We start from the raw sequence: 20794 nt of genomic DNA, 5'->3' as shown, positions 1-20794 counted from the left end.
CAGCACAGAGAGGTATCCTTTAGGATATCCTTCGTACACTTGGATACCTTAAAGCCTAAACGAGAAATCTAATTTTAGCAGATAAAAAAAAAAATGGCTACAGGAGGAATATTAAACCTTGATACTGAAAATATATAAAGCACAGGGAGAGTTTTGCTTCATGTGGAAGAACCACTGGTGTATTAACTCACAGTGATCTTTCTCAGAGCAACGTGGTAGAGAAGCAAACTCCATACCTTACACACATTGATTTTTAACTCGATCTGATATGTGTTCCAGTTAACTGAATGCTGAAATAACTAATATTTGTATATAACGCCACAGAAGCTGCAGTTTTAACCCTGAGTGCATGCAATATTGATATACACAAATAATCATTTCAGCAAATAATCTCTAATTTAAAAAAACAGAAATTATATTAACTAAAAATTATAATAATATTAAAGAAGCAATTTCTGGTTTATATAAACCGAAATGTAATATATTACTATTTCTGGTTTATTGCATGAAATGTAATGAAGTCTGGGGAAATATGGATAAAAAGTGCTTATGCTGCCTGAAGGCAGTTTTCTGTTCCCCAGCATTTTTTTTTCTATTGGTATCTGTCATTCTATATAACTGTCAATATATATAAAATAATAACCTATATAGCTATACATCATTATATATAACATATAACACAGAATATATAAATTAATATCTCTAATATGGTGTTATATAATATATTTAAATGTAATATATGTCACAACTGTATTTAACATATTATATATAATATATTTGACTGTAATATATTCAGATAATATATTATAAATATGTTATTTAATACATTATATATAAAGTAATACATTATATATGTTATAATATAACTATATAACAATAATATATAGTTATAAAATTGTCAATGCACATAACTATCAATATATTTCTATACAATATTTCTATATTTAAGGCTCCTGTAAATTGTTTGATGTATGAAATAGTAGAGTAGCCAGGTGAGCTGGTGTGTGCTGCAGGTGGAGGAGGGTTTTGATGCTTCTTAAAAATAGGGAAGAACCTTGCTTGGGTGTGTGTGTGTGCAGGGCTGTGTCTGTGCACTGACAGGATTCAGTGGCAGCAAGTAAAAAACAGGAGGTTTTTGGCAGCTGCTGAGACGTATCTGGTTTTATACAGTGGCAGAAAAAGACATTTAGCAACTCCCATTTAAGAGATCTGATCGGGATGCTTAGAAGTCCTGCTGTGAATCCACTTTTCCTTCCAGGAGGAGATATTGAATAAGCAGCTACTGTGCATGGAGCCATTCTGGCCAAGGATAAATGGGAGGGGATTCAAACAGCACCCATGGATATATGTATCTCCTTTCCCTTTGCACAGATTTCAAGTTTAATAATTTAACAGAGATGTTACTCATCCTTTCTCCATTAGTGTTCCCAACTCAGCCGTGTTTATCACTCTGCAAAATTCTTCTTTTCTAGTTTTAAAATTATTTTTTGAGGAGCTTTAAAAGCAGGTATAACTTCTGCTCTCCTGTCACTAGCTTGTTTTCAATGGAATGTTTTCAGCTGCACCTGATTTGCTTTACTTGTTTGTATTATAAAAACACAGGCCCTCCACAGAAAAATCACTGGGCAGCTTAAAAGAATAAAGAAAATTTGAGCACTGCCAATATTAGATCAGCAACTGAGATATTCTGGAAAGGCTGACAATTTTTTTTTTAATCCATTTACAGAAGTTTTACAGAAACATGAAGACTCTTTACTTCTTTCTTTTACTTTATTTCAATGCCTGAAATACCCGTATTTCTGCTCTGCTCTCTGTCCTTTGAATATTTTAATGCTTTCAAGATATGGATGCACTACTTATTGAAAGAATAACTGTAGTATTTTTTTTATAATCACAGAATTGTAGGAGTTGGAAGGGACCTCAGGAGATCATCATAATGTAGAATATAGACAATATATAGAATATAAATATAGACTCTAGAATAATAAAATAATAATAATAATGGGTTATTGCAACATGTAATTTTTGATCTCTTTTACAGTTCCTTGCCTGATGATTGGCAGGGGTGGGCACAGCACAGGTAACACTTTGTACTGAAACCCACGGATCTGCAGAGACCTCATTGTCCTATTCAAAAGCTTTTTGTCTTTGTCCATTTTTTGCAATGTCTCCATTTGTCATTTAAGATGACATCATTTATCAACTACTCACGTGAGAGTTTGGGGTTATATATAAAATCCCATTATTTTCTCTTCTAGGTGTGGATGTTCTTGCTGCGGGGAGGAGGGTGACAGCAGGAGACAGGAGAAGGCTGATCCATCCTTGGAAGGAATAAATTAGGGACTCTCGTTTGAAGCCTATAAGAAATATGGGGACACACTTTTTAGCAGGGCCTGTAAAAACAGGACAAGGGGTGATGGTTTTAAACTAAAAGAGGGAGGATTCAGACCAGATATAAGGAAGACATTTTTTACTCTGAGTGTGGTGAGACACTGGCACAGGTTGCCCAGAGAGGTGGTAGAAGCCCCATCCCTGGAAACATTCAAGGTCAGGTTGGATGGGGCTCTGAGCAACCTGATGTAGTTGAAGATGTCCCTGCTCACTGCAGGGGGGTTGGACTGGGTGGCCTTTAAGGGTCCCTTCCAACCCAAACCATTCTATGATTTGCCAGGACCTCACGGCTGGGGTGACATTGTGACAGGCGATGCCGATACCCATATCTCTCCCCCCATGGATCCAGGCACAATGCCATCAGCAGAGATGCACAGAAATATTTTCCCTTTAGTTTTCATGATGGAAGCATCCCTCTTCCCCCATGTGCCATAACATGGTGTCCTGACCCTTGGCTGGTATTGTCATCATGCTCTCAGCACAGTGACGAGGTAGGAAAGAAAACCAAAGAAGTTGCAGATATCAGGGGACTGAGCTAATTTTCTCAGACATAAAAGCATCTTTTTATTAGTATTTCTGTTTCTTTCTTATACACACTCTGGGGAAAAGTCTATGAAATAAGAGGTGATACTTTTTCCACCAGCTCTTGCAGTTATGAAACCTGCTGCTAAAATCTCTCCGAGGTTTACTGTCTTAAAACACCCTATTGAAGATTATAGGAATTACTAGAAGTTTTTCATTGGTTCCATTGGTAAACTGCCCAAACCTGTGTTTCAAAGGACAGGTAGTGTCTGTGACTGTTGCTGTCCTCTCCTGTTTTCACTGCACACAGATGATGTGGAGTTTGGGGTATTTTTAGGGTATTTTTTTCAAATTACAAAGCAACATTGAAGCCTAACTGGAGAATTCAGATGTTGAGCAAATTCTTTGCTACCTGTTAGAGTTATTCATTGGCAGGCAGAGACCTGAGGGGTGAATCCCCATCCTTGGAACTGGTGTTATTGGAGTTGGGATAATCTGGTGGCAGAAGTCTATCAAGGCAGTATGGTGATGTCCTGGGGGGTTTCAGTGGGGGTCAGATACCCTGGTGATGGTGTGATTGTGGGCATGAAGGGAGGAGGAGTGGACTGGGCAGTGTTATCCCTGTGGCCACTCAGCTTCTCATGGGAGAGGAGGATCGGCACTGGCTGCTTGGCTGTGGGAGGCCATCTCCTGTGCTGGTCGAGAGGTGAAGCAGGGATGGACATTTAGGTCAGGATGCCTCAAGCATGGGAAATGGAGCTGGGTTTCAACATCAGCTGCAGGCAGAGGGAAAAACTCTGTTTTTAAATGAATAAACCTTTGCCCATGGGAAGATTCAAAGGGGCTTCCTTACAGCTGTCCTGTAAAAAACACATACCCTAAAAATTATGTGGTCCTGGGGTGAAGATCTGCACACCGAGTCCTTGCAGGGTAGAAAAATGGTGGGTTTAGTTAATCTGAGCTTTCACAGAGGCTAAAAGATGCTGCTAGTATGATGTGTTGGAGGCAGAGATGCTCGGGGACCCCTCCCTGCAGCATCCCTGGTGGGATGGGGTCTGGGGTCCCCTCAGTGCCCCGGGGAGCGTCACAGCTCGGTGTGCACCTCTGCTGGCTTTGTTACTGTGTCATTTGGGGAAAACATCCATCTCAACGAGCACCCATGGCTGGGTTTGAGACCAAGCCCTCCAGAAAAATTTATATTAAAGTGGAGAGCAGTGGCTCCCTGCAGCTGGCAGGGTAGCAGGGTAAGGCCAGAGGGATCCAGCGATGCTTTACATCTGCACAAGCTCTTCCTACACCTGCATTTGCCCCGGCTCTGGGGACTCTGGAGCCACATGAGTCCTTGGCTTGTGGGCAGCTGTAAGGACACATGCAATGTGTAGGACAGGAGATCCCTGCTGCTTCTCCAGTGGTAAAAATAGCTGCTGGCCTTCCCACCCATGCTGGCTCTCTGCCACTCCCTGAAAGGAGGGTGTAGAGAGGTGGGGGTGGGTCTGTTCAACCAAGGAACAAGTGACAGGACAAGAGGAAATGGCCTCAAGTTCCACCAAGGGCAGTTGAGATTGGATCTGAGGAAGAATTTCTTTGCTGAAAGGGTTCTCAGGCATTGGAAGGGGTTGCCCAGGGCAGTGGTGGAGTCCCCATCCCTGGAGGGATTGAAGAGTCATGTAGACATAGTGCTGAGGGACATGGGTTAGTTGGGGGACTTGTTAGTGTTGGGTTCATGATTGATCTTAAAGGTCTTTTCCAATTGAAGCAATTTTGGGATTCTGGGATGGGAGATACCTGGACCACCTTCCCCTTGCACTCACTGTGGGCGATGCAGCCTTGCACCCATGCCCATGTTTCAGCAGAGACATGGGGCTTGGGATGCACCTGAGAGAGAGTGCTCATAGCCTGTGCTCAGCAAGATGCCCCATTTCCAGCCCCACATCAGCCTTGCAGCTCCAGGCAGTGGCTGAGCCACGTTAACATCCCTGGGAGACCGACCCTGCTTCTGGCATTGCTCGGGGCTCAGCACCCATGGGTGTCCCTTGGGCCTGAGCACACATGGGTATTACTTGGGGCTCAGCACCCATGTAGGTATCACTTAGGGCTCAGCACCCATGGGTGTCAGCTGGGGCTCAGCACGTGTGGATATTGCTCAGGGTTCAGCACCCATGGGCATCATTCAGGGCTCAGCACATGTAGGTATCACTCAGGGTTCAGCACCCATGGGCATCATTCAGGGCTCAGCACATGTGGACACTTGCCAGGGCTCGGCACACGTGGACACTTGCCAGGGCTCGGCACACTCAAGTCTGGGCACACACAAGTGTCCCTTAGAGGTCAGCACACCTGGGCATCTCTCAGGGCAGTTCTCACTGGCCATGCCGTGCTGTGCTGTGCTGTGCTGTGCTGTGCTGTGCTGTGCTGTGCTGCTGGGCTCAGGGCCAGCCATCGGCCCCCTCTGTTTTCTCTCAGGGGTGGTGTTGACCTTCGGGCTGTGCCAGGTGTTTGGCCTTGGGTAGATGGTTTTGTCTGGCTTTCCTCTCCCACTCTTGGCTGTTTGCAGGCTTGCAGGGGAGAAGATGTCCTCCAAAGCTGCTTCCCCTGGAGCTGCTGTTCTGCTTTAACTCCTGCTTGGGCAGAAGCCTTGGCTCCTTGCTCACCACCCAGCCATGTCCTGCACTGAGTGCAGCCACGAGACACCAGCCTGCAGAGCAAAACGACTAAGGACACATTAACTGTTTCTACCAAACTTGTACAGGGCCTTTGCAAGCTGTGGAGTGACCTGTCTCTGCTGTCTGCAGGTTGCTCTCAAAGTGTTCATCAGCAAAGATTTATCAACCACTATTAGCAGGAGCACAGCAAAACACCCATGTGTTGTCCTGTGGGAGAACAGAGAGACAAGAAGCTCTCAGAGCATCTTTCCAGCCCATCTGAATCCCTTTGGTACAGCAGCCCCAGTGCTCCTGGTGCAGAGCCAGCCGTGGTGTTTACCTTGCTCCTTGCCCTTTGAGAAGTGCTCAGCATGCTGCAAGGATCCACCAACCCTTTTAAAAAATACTTTGCAGGGGAAGTAGTTCCTTCCCTAGGATTATTGAGGAGTTTTGCCAAATTGCCTTGCTATTTACCCATACCTGACAAGGTTCCTGAGCGCTGGCATCCCACCAGCATATGTTCCATAGCTGGTTCTGCATTAAGTGTCTGTAACTTGTCTGCTGATGAGGGAATGAGGCTGATGCTGTAGCTCTAATGATTGCTAATGACTGAACTCTCATCTCTTGAACCAGAGAGCTCTTGTGTCCTGTGCTGTAAAATTAAGAGTTGTCAAAGAATAGACACTAGTGTACTTCAAGCTTTAAAAATGAACAAATGAGACCAAAATTTTAAAGACTGGGTGATGTGAACAGTGTTGAAGCACTTAAAAATCAGTGACTTTAAATTTTGCTGTTGACAGGTATTAGCAAATCTAACTGATTTAATTTTAAGGCCTGTTACCATCCAAACACTCTGGGATATGTAGCCAATGCACATACATACATTTTTTTTTCACCATTTGAAAAAGCAATATGCAGGCGTTTGACTTTAATTGTACTTTTCAGTTGAGAAAAGGTGACACATCCAGAATCCAAAATCCCAGAATCCAAAAGTCCCTCCATGTATGCAAAGTACTGACAGATAACCACATCCTAAGAACCATATCTTGATTTAGTGGGCATGGTGGTGTTGGGTTGACAGTTGGACTGGATGATCTTGGAGGTCTTTTCCAACTTTAATGGTTCTGTGATTCTACAATCGTGGTCCCTTTGCCAGCCATTGTATAAAGGAAACGTATTAAAGTTCTTGTTCATTGCAGGAAAGAAATGTCTGTTTTGCAGTGCAAGCCCATATCTGTCCTGTAATGTCCTTCCTGGGGCACGTCCCTGCAGGTCTCAGCACCGTGCAGGGGAGGGTCCATAGCTTCTCCCTGTCTGCTCGAGGGGAGGGGAGCTGGTGGGATTTACTGCCTGTGGGCACGAAGCCACAGCCTCCGCCGCAGACCTGGGGAGAGATGGTGTCTGTCAGCCCCAGGACCTCCTCCCAGCTCCCCATCCCTGGGCCTGGGACACCCCTCCTTGTCCCCTGGGCTGGCAGGATGCTTACGGTGGAAGCGGTGGGCAGTGGGGACCAGGCTCAGCAGAAGGACCAGGATGCCAGTGGCCAGCGGGATCCAGACCAGGGGGCTGCAAGCACCTGGAGAGCAGGAGAGCACATGGTGTGGAGCTGTGCCCCACCTCAGCACCCGGCATCATCCTGGCCTGGCAGCTTTGGGGGATGAAGGGTGAGGTGGGGAGGGGAGTAAAGCAAGGCAGGTCCTCAGGAGGGGTGGAGGACATAACCATCACCCTGGGGTATCCTTTGGGGGATGCGTTACATCCGAAGGCATTGCAGGGAACTTAGCTATGTTCCACAATGACCTTTTCTGTGGTATTCCCTCTGGAATTAACCATGCCTGCAGGACTGATGCTGCACCTGCAGGGGCTGCACACCCAAGGGACACAAGAGCTTAGGCAGAGCTAAATGGACGTACATCCCCACCCCTGAACCCTTGTATATCCCAGGGAACTGCTCCTAAAGGCAGAGGTCAGCTCCATCCAGTGCGCTGGGTCTAGGTAGACCTGGATGCCCACCTCAGCAGGGTCACATTGTGGTTGCCCCCACCCCAGGACAAACTCCAGCTGAACCCTGGGGACCCCCAGGAGCTCAGGAAACCCCTTTTGCAAAGCAGCCTGAGCCAACCTGGTGCCATACCTTTCTTGCTGGCAGCTTTGCTTTTGGTTACGCACCACATGGGTTTCTTGGAGAGTGGTGCCTGAGTGGTCTTCAAAGACAGAGGCAAAACATCAACTGGTGGATAAGGAGGAGAAGAGGATAGTCAATATGGCACCGAGTGTGGTCAAGGTCATAAGTAGCAGGCAGGAAGGGCTGGAAATTTTTGCTTCTAAAACTAGCCCCATCTGGGGACCCCACAAAGTTTTGGGTCATCTGGAGGGGCCAGGAGCTCAATCTGAACCTCTTGGAGGCCACAGAAGTTGCCAAGAGCTTGTAAAAGCATTAATAAAACAACGCACGAGGCAAACAAGGGCAGAAGGTTAAGGAGGGGAACTCAAGATACATTTACTACCAGGCACCATCTCACCAGCATTGCACAAAATCATGGGTAGCAGGAGATTTCGGTAGCACTGGAAGGTTTTAAGGGATTCTCAGATCTTTTCCATATTCAGGTTGCTCTAATCTTTGCTTAAAAATTGGAATTTTTTTTAAATGATAAAATTAGGGCAGGATTTATTATGGTGTATCTGATTTATAACGAAGCACATTCATCTCTCTGTAAAGGTGGGCAGGAAAATATCCCAGTAACATCATTAAATAGCTGTATATCAGACTGCTCAAACTCCACTTATTCAAAATTTTGAGTGATTCAAAAGAATTCTTTTCTGCTTCTATCCAGGACTGAAATTCCTACAGAAACCATAATTCTTTTAAATGGACAGGTGAGACATCAGGTGCCTGGAATTTATCTGGACAGCTTCTCCTTACATTATAATAGACTTAAAGAAAAGGAACTTAAAGAGAATTTGTTTTAACGTGAGTACTAAAAGGAAAAAAGGAAAATATCCAGCAAAGCCTGAGTCCTCCCAGAGCACCTGCTCATGTTTAGTTTTAAATTGGAGTGTCCTTGATCATGCTGAATTTCAACCCTGTTTTTCTTGCTTTGCTTTGCACAGAGATATGTGCCCAGTTGATGAAAAACAGTTCTCCTTTATCTTAAACGAGTTTTTCTTTGAGCAGGCAAGAATCCAAAAGGGATTTCTCAGCCAGCTCAAGGTTCAGGGCATGTTTGTGGAAAAAAAACCCCAACAAAAACCAAAACCAAAACTCAGAAATGTTGGGACACTGGGGCTGCTTTAGAGCCAGCAGCCATAGCTGCATCTTGGTTAAATAAGTTATTTGTCTCCCTAAAAGCCTGCAAAGAAAGGGCTGCATCCTACTTCAAACACATGAGTTTTTCTGCATCACCTCCTGCTCTGTGGTCAAAGGGGAAATGGGCTGAAAAGAGCTCCTGTGTGACCCCGGGTCTGTAAAGCATCACTCCCCCCGTGCCACCTGCAGCCAGCTCTGATTTCTGGTTGGAGATCCCCAGTGATAGTGGGTTGTGAGCTTGGAAGAATAAATCCCAATTCAATCCTTTATGTGAAGGACAGACTTGAAACCTGATGTCAGCCCACCCCAGGGATGTGAGGGGTGATGTCCTCTGGCCTTGATGTTGCTCTTGATACTTGGAGGAAGGGTAAGGAAGAACCAGGGCATGGAAGGACCATGGGACCTGAGCAAGGCATGCATCCAGCCTCTCATCCAAAGTACCACAGGGGATGGGAAAAGCACAGGGTACAGCAACACCAGGGGCTGGGGGTCTTCCTATGGCAATCCTAAAACCCTAGGACCAACGTGGTGCTTGAGGCATGGCCACAGCAGAGCAACTGCTGGTGGCAAAAGGATTATCACATGCAACTGAATTAGAATTTAGTTGTTTTCTGTATATTCTGCTTTATCCGGTCTCATAGGTCTCAGAAAAACCCCAGAGCCCCAGCCTGGCATCTCAAAATTGGGAAGGGTCTACCAAAACACACATCAATCAGCCCTCACCCAGGGGATCTCATCACAGCCTGCTGGTGGCACATTTTGGAACCCTGGGGGTGATGCTTACCCACACCAAGCCGTGTCCCGCTGCCCAGGAAGAGCTGGGAGGCCTGGGAGATGGAGCAGTAATAGGTGCCGTTGTCCGAGGTGTGGAGGTGGCTGATGTGCAGGCTGCAGGAGGTGCGGGAACTTGCCCTGTGGACACTAAACTTGTCCTGGCTGATGTTTATGCCGTATGTTGCTTTGCCCAACGAGTTGTAAAATATCAAGAACTCAAAATTTTGATTCTCCTGGCTCCAGCGGTACCAGTACACTCCGGCTTGCTCCTTGTTCAACTCACAGAGAATTTCTGTTTTATTGTTAGTTTGGGCTAAAATATGCTCTGGAGTCTGGGATAAAAGCAGATTTGTACAGAAACCTAAGAAAAAAGAGACAGGAATACATAGTTATTATTTTCCTTTCATTATTTTTATTCCATGCTAAGAACAGATTTTCTTTGTGGGCTTAATAAGATCAAGTAGTCACAGACCAGGAGATCACACCAATGTGGAACAGGAGCATCTTTATCAAGATGCTCCCATATTCCCTCAGAGGCATTTTTGGGTTCCCCAGCTATTTTTCGGTCAAGCCTAGTTATACAGGTAGAGTTTGCCCTGTAAACACTCATCTCGGGAGGAGGCTCAGTGGCAGGGAGAGGGATAGAGGGATGATTTTGGGGGTGTTCTCAGGGATGTATGTGCAGGGAAGGGCACCCACCTGCTCCCGTGCATGCTCCCCTCCTCCCCTCCTTTTCTCTCTCATTTTTTGGAGGGGATTCACCTCGCTCTTAACAGATTTATTTTTTTTGTTGTTCTTAATTTTTCTTAGAACAAAAATTTGCCAGATTTTTGTTCTAAGAGATGCAAAACCAACAAACTCCATCCCAGGTGCAGAAAAAGACAAAGATAAGTGCAAAACATCAGTAAATGAGCCAATTTGACATTGGTTTTTAGGCAGCATTATTTTCATATGAATTTCAAGACCTGGGGAAGGAGAGGGAGTGAGGGGTAGCGGTGGGGTTGAAAGCTTTGGGTTGGCATCGCATCGCCCTGTTTGGGCCTTGCAGCTTTTGTGGATATTATCTGAGTCGTGTTTGGTCCCGGGCAGATGTGAGCAGTGTCTGTGTGCGAGCGAGGATGTGTCCTTGGGAAAAGGATAACAGGTGACTTGTGATCCTTTCTGTTCAGCAAACAGTCCTACAAAGCTGCAGACACTCTGAGACAGTGAAAAACAACTCCCTGAAGATAAGATGTTCTCGCTTCCCCTGTCTGTTTCCCAGGTGTGTTTTAAAGCTGTGTAATGTAAAAAGCTCAACAAAATAAGGTTTTTTGGCTTTTTTTAACTTAAAATGTCCCTATTCCTTCAAAATTCCAAAGATGCTTCCAGCAGTTGTTGTAAAAAGCCTCACAGAGACCTGAAAACCCATTTCTGTGGGAATGGGTTTGTGTGACCAGAACACTTGAAGTCAACCCCTTGGCCCACGGACCTGATGTCACAGAATCGCAGAGTTGTATGAGTTGGAAGGGACCTCAGGAGATCATCTAGTCCAACCCCACCGTCAAAGCAGGTTCCCTACAACAGGTTGCACAAGAAAGTGTCCAGGTGGGTTTGAACATCTCCAAAGAAGGAGACTCCACAGCCTCTCTGGGCAGCCTGTCCCAGGGCTCCATCACCCTCACAGTAAAGAAGTTTTTCCTTAGGTTTGTTTGGAACTTCTGGTGTTCCAGTTTGTGCCCATTGTCCCTTGTCCTGTCACTGGGCACCACGGAAAAGAGCCCGGCCCCATCCATTTGGCCCCCACACTTCATGTGTGTACAGACATTGATCAGATCCCCTCTCAGTCTTCTCTTCTCCAGGCTGAACAGTCCCAGCTCTCTCAGCCTTTCATCATACGGGAGATGCTCCAGGCCCCTAATTATCCCACATCCTTCATGTCCCTAATGGGGACAGGCAAAGGAGAGGGCTCTGGTGACTGACACAGGTCCAGAGCCTTCCTCCATCCTTGCACCGATGACCCCATCGCTGCTGGCACACTGCAGAGACAAGATGGCTTCAGCCCTAATATTGTAACACTGAAATTCAGGCATTGCACAGCAGCCACAGCACTTCACCACATCCTCTGGTGCTGTGACAATCTAAATGTCTCCTTATTATTAAAATAAGTAATTTTCAGGTTTTGGAGTGCAATTATCCCAAACTTTGCTCTGGCAAACACCTGTGTGGTTTTTTTAGGGGATTAAATGTGTGTCACCATGGGTCATGGTGGCTTCAAGGTCTCCTTGGCTGTCCTGAGGTCTGACTCTGCTGGGCATGGGAAACTTAACCCCCCATGAAAATCTTTTCCTCAAGGTGTTGGAGAAATTATTAGATGAATCAGAAAGGATGAGAAGGGATCCTGGAATAAGCAGAAGGCAGCATGGTTCTGTAAGACACCAATTTCTCCTGTGGCCCATGGGAAACATTCAGTCCTTGGACAGATTTAGAAGAAAATTTTATGGGATGTTTATCATCTTCATGTTACACAGGCAGTGTAGATAAGTGCTACTTTAACTCCTCCATCAGCAGCTTCCTACAGTCCATCTGCACTAAGAAGGTGCAGAAAAAACAAACACTGCGGTGTCTATACCATTATATATTGCTCTAAGAATAGACTAAACTAGACTAGACTAGACTGGAATAGAATGGACTAGACTATTTCGGTTGGAAGGGACCTATAACGATCATCTAGTCCAACTGTCTGACCAATTCAGGGTTGACCAAAAGCTAAAACATGCTATTAATGACATTGTCCAAAATTATGTGGCAGGTAGTAAGATCCCGTAGATCTATCCTATACCTGTATAATTGAACTTCCATCATCCAGATGCTGTGCAATCATAGAATCATAGAATGGTTTGGGTTGGAAGGGACCTTAAAGATCATCCAGTTCCAACCCCCCTGCCATCAGCAGGGACACCTTCCACTAGACCAGGTTGCTCAAAGCCTCATCCAGCCTGGCCTTGAACACTTCCAGGGAGGGGGAATCCCACATGCTGGAGCAGGGTGAAGAAGAGGCTCCAGCATGATTTTAGGTACCTTCAACCCTTAAGAGATGTGTCCCTCTTACCTGGGATATGGAGGCAGATGCAGAGATGGAGCCACAGCCAGGCCATGGTGGCGGAGTCAATGATGATGGGTTTTGTGCCAGCTCAACCTTTCCACGCACGGTCACGTCTTGGTGGTAGGGCTGGGTTCACCCCAGCAGGTTCTTCCCCAGCTCGGCGCAGATGTCTCACCAACGGTTGCCGAAGAACATCTGCTGCAGCAGTGCCCGGAGCCTCAGCCCGGCAGCTTCTTCTACGCTGAGCCCCAAATCCAGGAGTGCACCAGAGCGGCAGCCCCGTGCGCTTCTCCAGCACTGCACGGGATCTCCTGAAATCCCCTTTAGGAAGAAAAAAAGAGAAAACTCAATGATTTTTTATTATAATTTTGTTCATATTTCTTCACCTAATTTTTCCTCTTTCTTTTCCTCTTTCCTCTTTTTTTGTCTGAGGGTGGTCAGACACTGGAACAGGTTGCCCAGAGAAACTGTGGCTGCTCCTCCCTGGAAGTGTTCCAGGCCAGGTTGGATGAGGCTTGGAGCAACCTGGTCTAGTGTAAGGTGTCCCTGCTGATGGCAGGGGGGTTGGAACTGGATGATCTTTAAGGTTCCTTCCGACCCAGACCATTCTATGATTCTGTGATTCTATGATTAATCTAGTTCCAAGGAATTAAAAAAATGACAAATGTAGGAGGTTGGCATTAAAAATAGAAGCAGGAAAGGATGAATTTTAGCTGCTTTCTCCTCCATTGAAATCAAAAAGCATTCAAAAGAAGGAAAAGATGCAATATTTGAGCTGTGGGGTTGTTTTCTTTAGCAGAATCTTTAGTAGGAGGTGTTTTTCTCCTGGCCTGGAAAATGCTGAACGCCGAACTAGCTCACCATAAAGCAGAGGCACGAGGCATCACAAAAAATTTTGAAGGCAAGAGTAAGAAATCTCAAGCAAATTTAGCAGGTGAAAACCCACAAGAATAAGGAAATTCTGCTGAGGCTCCCCCCCTCGCAGCGGGCACTGCTGTGTTAGCTGCAGCAGTGCACGGCTCACATGCAGAAATATTTAAGTGATAAATCAAATATCAGAGTGGCTTTGAAATGCCTTCGGGAGGGAGAGGGTTGAAGCACTCAGGTTTTAGGATTCAAAGAGTGAAATATGTGATGTCAAATTACAGGGGTGAACTGGTGTCAGCAGCCTTCAATATTTCCATGTTTGGGGGAAAATAAAAAAATTCACTACCCTCTTGGCTGCCAAGCGGGGTTTGGTTTTCTTTTATGCTCCTCTAGTGTAGGTGCTCGTGGTCCTTCCAAAGCCTCAGCATCTCCCCAGGGCTGGCTTCCCAGTGAGGGGGAATTTTCCAGGGGGTCTCACGTGGGGGTACTGAGAAACCTCCCCCGGGGTTTGAGCTGGCAGATGAATAGGAAAAACAATATTGCATCTTGTACAGCGCAATTTTTCAGTCCATTTTGTACCAGATTTTTCCATGCTGCTGTAACATCCCCTCCCCATTTCTGTTTAAAATAATTTCCTGCTCGAAGCGGGTTGCTAACCACCGAAAGCCTTGCCAGGAAGGGCTCAGCTGCTAAAATTTAGGGTGGGCTGAATCTCTCCTTAACTCTTTCCTGGCAGGAGAAAGTAATTTTAATGTTTTCAAACATATTTTAGTGCTTTTAAGCTCTTGTTTTTGGAGCTGAACCCTTGTCTATCCCCTCCTTACCCCCTGCTTGCCTTTCCCCTTTTGTTTCACATCATTCCCAAGTCTGGACTTCCTCAGAATGGGGTGTAGACACCTTATGTTTTTATTTTATTTTATTTTTTTTTTTTTTTTAGGTGGGGGGATGTTTAATATGAGAAATTCCACTAGAAGTGAATTTTCCCTTTATCCCCAGGGTGAAGTCGGTGAGTTGAGCCCAACGTCCCTGGCTGCCGTAATGGCTGTGCCCCCCCTTTTCTCACTACTGCTGTCACCCTAAGCATCTTCTGGTCTCCTGGCCAACACCAAAGTGCTTCCAGAGGTGGCTTTTGTCACCCTTACAACCTTGGACATGGGGAATGTTACATGGGGCATCAAATGCTGCTACAAGGCTGGTGACACTGGGTTGTCCAAGCAGATACATTGGGTTGTCTAAGAAGATATTTTGGATTGAGAGGATTCCCCAGGACATTATAGCAGCTTTAGAGATGTTTCCTTGGAGTGCTTTTACCTATAGGATGTCTCCTGTGGAAAGTAAAAGGAATATTTGCAATGTAAAAGCATAGTGTGTGTGCTGGAACAGGGATTAATTTTTTTTTGAAGCTGCTGTTTATACGCAGATGAACTATTTACTGGTGGCCAAGCTGTTCTCAGGACTGGCTGGTGCTCCTACGAGATAACATTTTGGAGGTGGGATGCCTTTGTCTGGCAGCCAACAAAAATAAAGCACTGTGAGAACGTGCAGGAGAGCAGCTGCTGTTTATAACATCCCCACATTGTTTGGGGCTGCTGTCCTGGGAAGAAAAAAGGGGAGGAAAAAAGGGTGTCATTTGAAGTGATCTGTTAATACAAGCAAGATCAGTTGTTGACCTTGCTGGGGTACAGCGGCTCCTCATCATGAGTGTTTGGCTCATGGCTGGGGCAAGATGAGGGAGATCGATGAATTTTAGTGTATTAGTGTACTCAGCTGCAAAATTCCTAGGGAGAATTTATTCTTTTCCTGAAATGAAAGACAACCACCTCGGTCCCCAGCCCAGCCAGCTCCCTGTCCCATCTTGGTGCTCTCCCTGTGGGTCTCCTCCTCACCCATCCTGGAGGAAACATCTCTTCTTTTTCTCAGCCCACATCCCATGTACCTCACCATGCCGACATTAATTCCCCGCACTTTCACCAGCTTTGTTACATTTTCAACTTTTTATTTTCTCCTTAGGATGGGTTTCTTACAGCAAAGTGTTTGCTCTTGGGGGAGGGGGGGTTGGAGGTAGGCTCATCGGGGTAGAAGAAAGGAGTCCACAGACAAGAAGCAGGATCTGACTGGGGCTTCATCTCTGCTAAACTCCCATGTTGCAGCAGAGGTAATTGCAGCTGAGCTGTAAATGCCAGGCTGGAGGAACCGTTTCCATAAAAATAAGGAAAAAACCATTCCCTCAGTGCTTTCTGGGATACAAGGGCTGACTTTTCGGATCTTGGAGGGCTGCTCAGCCTCAAACCTGGTCCAACACAATCAGTAGTGCAGGACCTGAAAATAAGGGCCTGTTGGAGATAAGTGGCTGCTGGATGGAAACTCCCCAGGACTCAAGCAGCCATGGGTGAATATTTTTTTACTTTTAAAAATTATTATTCTTTTATACCAGGGAAGGGTGCAGCTTCTGGAGTAGTTTGTTAGGAAAAAAAGCAGCGATGAGAATGACAGCATTTTCACTGAGTAAGGAAGATGAGTACCACCTTCTTCTCAGTGCAATGGCAGAAAACAAATGAAGTGGGTCGAGTTTTCTTTTCTAAACAGTTCCAAGTCAAGATGTGGTTTGTACACGATGAGGCTGGGGGGGTCTGTCTGCCTTTGCAGGTGCAGATTTACAGCTGTATTTCAGCTGATGCAATATCACGGTCGAGGCTCCTGACATGCCATGGGGTGCCCCAAGGTATACACCAGCATGCGGTGGGCTGGTTTGTGGCATAGAAAAATGCTGCTTTTGAAGTCCAGAAACCAAAATGGATCTAAAGTACAAATTGTATGAATTTTCCTACCATCTCGTCTGCCCCCAGCAAACACTTTGTGCTTGGAGGGGGACTTTGGGGGAACCGCATGTGTTACAGGTGTCAGGTGTGAGGCCCATGTGTGACCTTTCCCCAAAACCCAGGTGCTAAAGGTGTCTGCGGCAAGTGAGGAGGCCATTTGGGGACTCTGGGAGGATGGATGCTGAGGGGACAGGCTCCAGCTCTCCCTCTTCAGGGCACTCAGTGCAAGCAGAGGTTAGCATGAGCGAGTGGTGACTAATTCTGGGCCCACCTCCCGAAATAGATAAGCAGCTGCTCCTATGTGATTTCAACATCCCTAATCAGTGCCAAAGAGGATAAGGCAAGACAAGGAAAGCGTCCTTGGGAAGGCAGGGGGAGGGATGCAGCACCTGCAGGAGGAAAAGCCACCGAGGAAGTAAGCAGGGGCGTCATCAGCCCCAAACAACGATCTGCCATGGCTATAAAAACCCACTGGGATGGCATCTCACAAACACCTTGACTTTAAAGGTGCCGAATCCACGGGAGCTCTGCAGTGACCATCTCCGGGTGCCCAGGACTGCCAGGACATCCAGCCAAGGATTGGTGAGATCTTATTATCGGGGTCCTACTACACCTCTGCTTCGCTTCACCTGTTCCCACATCCCTACCCTGTCCCCTCCCTGGGAGCCAGTGGGTCAGGGCAGCTGCCCACTTGGCCACGGCCACCCATCCGCAACTTCCTCTTCCCTTGCTACCGGGTTCAGCATCGCCCCGGGGGAAATTTTTGGAGGGGCGGGTCGCAGGGTCTCAGCCTTCCTCTGCGGGTGGGTCAGTGGTGTTGGTGTTATGGTAGCTTTGCTCTGAGAGGGAACTGTCTTGGATCTCGTTCCCGTCACTATGATGCCCGATATTGTTAGCAACTGGAAGCTGGAGCAGTTTGTACTCCAGAAATGTCTCCCCCCAGTCTGGTCCCCAGGGGCCTTCCAGGGCCCGGAGGCGTACCAGCAGCTGTGCCAACAGTGGGAGAGCTGGTCAGAGGAGGCCAAAAAGCCCAAACCCACTAATAAGTGCAAGAAACGAGCGGCTTTGCAGGGTTTGCTGATGGTGAGCAGGGAGTTGTCCAAATTGCTGAAAGAGGCTCTTGAGAATGTGCAGAATTTGGAGCAAGCCAAGAGTGAGCTCAAAATGCAGGTGGACAACCTGCGGGCAGAGGTGCAGGGTTTGTGCGGGGATTCTCTGCGGAGCGCGGTGGAGATCACCCGGCTGGAGAGCAAGCTGGGCTATGAGAAGCTGAAAACAGAGGAGCTGGAGAAGGAGGTTGGCAAGTGGATCGGAGAGACCCATGATGCGCAGAGTGCGGTGCGGGCGGTCTTGCAGGATGTCCAGCGTGACCGGGGCACTGGCCCTGATCACAAGGTATGCCATGCCAAGATCCAGGAGCTGCAGGCAGAGCTGGGGGTGTCGAGGGGCATTGTGGCTGCCATCCAAGGCAAGAGAACCCGGTTTGGTAATGGTGAGGGGGAGGACTCCTTGGACCCACACCCACCCCACTATGACTATGAGGATGATGTGTGGGGTGCCAATGGCCCCACCAGGCCATCCCCCTATGCTCCTCTGCGGGAGGAGGTGTGCCAGCTGCAGGGAGGGGAGGTGGAGGCTTCCAAAATTAAAAAGAACCCCCCTGATGAGCCAGCTGGCCATGGCCCGCTCCAGGCCATAGACACCAACCGGCCTGTCCTCTGGTTTACCCCTGAGCAGCTCAAAACAGTAGGGAAGATGCTGGGGCCACTGACAAAGGAGACAGCAGTCAATTGGCTGTCCAGGGCCCAGCGGCTGCCCAGGTGCCAGAGCGGCAACTCGGTGAGTGACCTGATAGACGTGGTGAGAAAGTGCATGAGACCAGATGACTTTGCGGCACTGCCGGGGGACGTGCAGATGGGCAATGTCCAGGACATCGGGGATGTCCAGTCAGCCGTGCTGAAGGTGTTCTTCCCAGAGGTCAACCCCTTAGTGCTCTTCCACCAGGAAAAGCAAAACCCAGAGGAGCGTCCGGATGCCTATGTTAACCGTAAGAAGATGCTCTACCAGATGGCTGGGCTGCCTGGCTCAAAGGACTCCCCTCTTGATTTTGACAGGCCTGAATTCAAGGAGCCACTGGTGGTGGGGCTCACCCCCCCGTTGCGGGTGATTGCTGGTGGGGATGCAGCCAGAAAGCCGCTGTCGGAGCTAGAGCAGATCCTGACCCAGAATTTTGAGCTGCAAAAGCAGGCGTTCCCAGGGTACATGCTGGGGGGGAAGAAAGGGAAAACTTCAGCCATGTCCTTCCAAAATGCCGGGGTGAGAAAAATGCAAGGAGACAACCGAAAAGATCCCGATGGCAAGGGAGGTTCGGGGAAGGAGAACCAGCAAGGGCTGAGGTTTCAGAAGTCCAACCCTTGGCGGGCTGAGCTGAGGAAGCGTTTGATAAAGTACGAGAAGCAGGAGGATATTGATGGCTTGCCAGATGCAGAGGTCTTCCGAAAACTGGCTCTGCACGAGGCCAAAAAGCACAGCAGCTCCAACCCGATTGACCCGGGGTCTAAGGCTCAGCAATAGGGCTGCCAGGCACCCGCATCGCCCCTTTTTCTGGCACCGATTAAGACCGATTCGTGGGGGCGCCTGATAGTTGATGTAACTATTGGAGGAGGGGTGCTTGGACAAGTGATGTTAATTGATACTGGTGCCTCTTATTCAATTCTGAATATGGCCCCTGGCAAAGCTGGGCTCTTCCAAACTTGTGAAATTATTGAATTGACAGGGCCGAACGGCCAAAAATCCTCAGTGCCATTCACAGGGCCCGTACCCTTCGAAATTGGGACTGCCAAAGGGTCTGAAAAATTTGGGAAAATGGAAATGAAGGGAAATCCAGGAATTTTAGCTATCTCCACACTGACAAAGATGGGGGTGGTGGTGGACCTGGCAAACCGAGCACTGTTACACTCCCCTCAGAGTGATGTGCCCATCATCCCAGCGAGCCACAGGGTGATGTCAATGAAAGCCCCTGAGCTCCTGGTCCACCCCGAGTGGGAGCCCCGAGTGAAACGGGTCACGGAGCAGTTCCCCCAGGTCTGGGCAAGAAGCAAGCTGGACTGTGGGCATATTGATGCTGTTGTGGCAGTCAAAGGTCCAGATCCCCCTCCTCAGCCACAGCCCCAGTACCCAGCTGAGGCTGAGGACGGCTTGTGGGACACAATCAAAACCTTGCTGGACCAGGGAGTGCTGGTGGAACAGCAGAGCACCAGCAATGCCCCAGTGTGGCCCCTGCAGAAAGCTGATGGGAAAACGTGGAGGCTGACAGTCGACTTCAGCACTCTGAACTGTGTCACCCCACTGCGGATCTCTGCAGTGGCCAAGTACCCCGACATGATGGCAGCCATCTCCCGGGGATCTGAGTGGTTCTCGGTGCTCAGCCTGACCAGCCCATCCTTTGCCATCCCCTTGCACCCCAAGTCTTGGCACAAGTTTGCCTTCACCCTTCAAGGACAGCAATTCACCTTCGCCAGAGTCCCCCCGGGCTTCCACAATGCCCCCGCCATCTGCCACACACATGTGGTGAGGATGTGGGAGAAGCTTGGCCACCGGGAGAGTGTGCTGTCCTGTGCTGGTGACATCCTCATCCACACCCGGACAAAGGAGGAGAACCTGGAGGTGCTGGCAGAGGTGCTGGAGGCTATCCAGAAGACAGGCTTCAAAGTCAGCCCCACAAAGGCCCAGCTGTGCTGGAAGGAGGTCTCCTACCTGGGGGTGACCCTGGGGGAGGAAGGGCGCTCTCTGGAGAAGCAGAGGGTTGAGCTAATACAAAAGGTGTCAGCACCAGCTGATGCCACTACCCTGAGGTCCTTCCTGGCTCTCCTGAGGTTCTCCCGGGAGTTTGTTGAGGGCTATGCAGAGAAAGCTGCCCCTCTCTGCCACCTCCTGAAGAAAGACATCCCCTGGGAATGGGGGCCAGAGCAGGACGAGGCGGTGAAGACCTTGAAAGAGAGCGTGGCACGAGCCCCCGTGCTGGTGCATCCCCGGGGGGACAGACCCTATGTCCTGCAGCTGGCCAGCACGGGGAGGGGGCTGCAGGCCACCCTGGGCCAACAGCATGGTGCCCACCTCCTCCCTGTTGCCCATGCCTCGCGTCTCCTGACCCTGGCTGAGCAGCAGTTCACTGACTATGAGAAGGAGGTTTTAGCCTTGACCTGGGCGCTGCAACACTGGGAGTACCTGGTGGGGTCAGCCCCGGTGCTGCTGAGGACCTCCCACACCCCGGTGAGGTACCTCTTGTCGGGGAAGTGGGATGAGGGTCCCCTGCGCTGCCCCAGGATGGCCAACTGGGCGTTGGCATTCAGCAACAAGGAGGTCCCCAGGGAGGCGGGGGCAGCCTCGC

General features: G+C 48.3%; 1 protein-coding gene across 1 annotated transcript; it reads right to left on the bottom strand.

Moving 5' to 3' along the window:
• Positions 1 to 6898: 6898 nt before the first annotated feature.
• LOC104522778 (T-cell surface glycoprotein CD8 beta chain) lies at positions 6899 to 16972 on the bottom strand. Its single transcript, XM_010165154.2, is given in 7 exon segments — positions 6899 to 6939; positions 7042 to 7131; positions 7690 to 7785; positions 9647 to 9997; positions 12725 to 12968; positions 13006 to 13039; positions 16905 to 16972. Coding segments are annotated over 7 exon segments (924 nt in total).
• Positions 16973 to 20794: the final 3822 nt, after the last annotated feature.

The sequence above is a fragment of the Antrostomus carolinensis genome, unplaced genomic scaffold (assembly GCF_000700745.2).
Source record: "Antrostomus carolinensis isolate BGI_N321 unplaced genomic scaffold, ASM70074v2 scaffold36093, whole genome shotgun sequence".
Taxonomy (NCBI): domain Eukaryota; kingdom Metazoa; phylum Chordata; class Aves; order Caprimulgiformes; family Caprimulgidae; genus Antrostomus; species Antrostomus carolinensis.
Note: the sequence above shows the minus strand (reverse complement) of the source record. Positions and strands in the feature narration are given on the sequence as shown.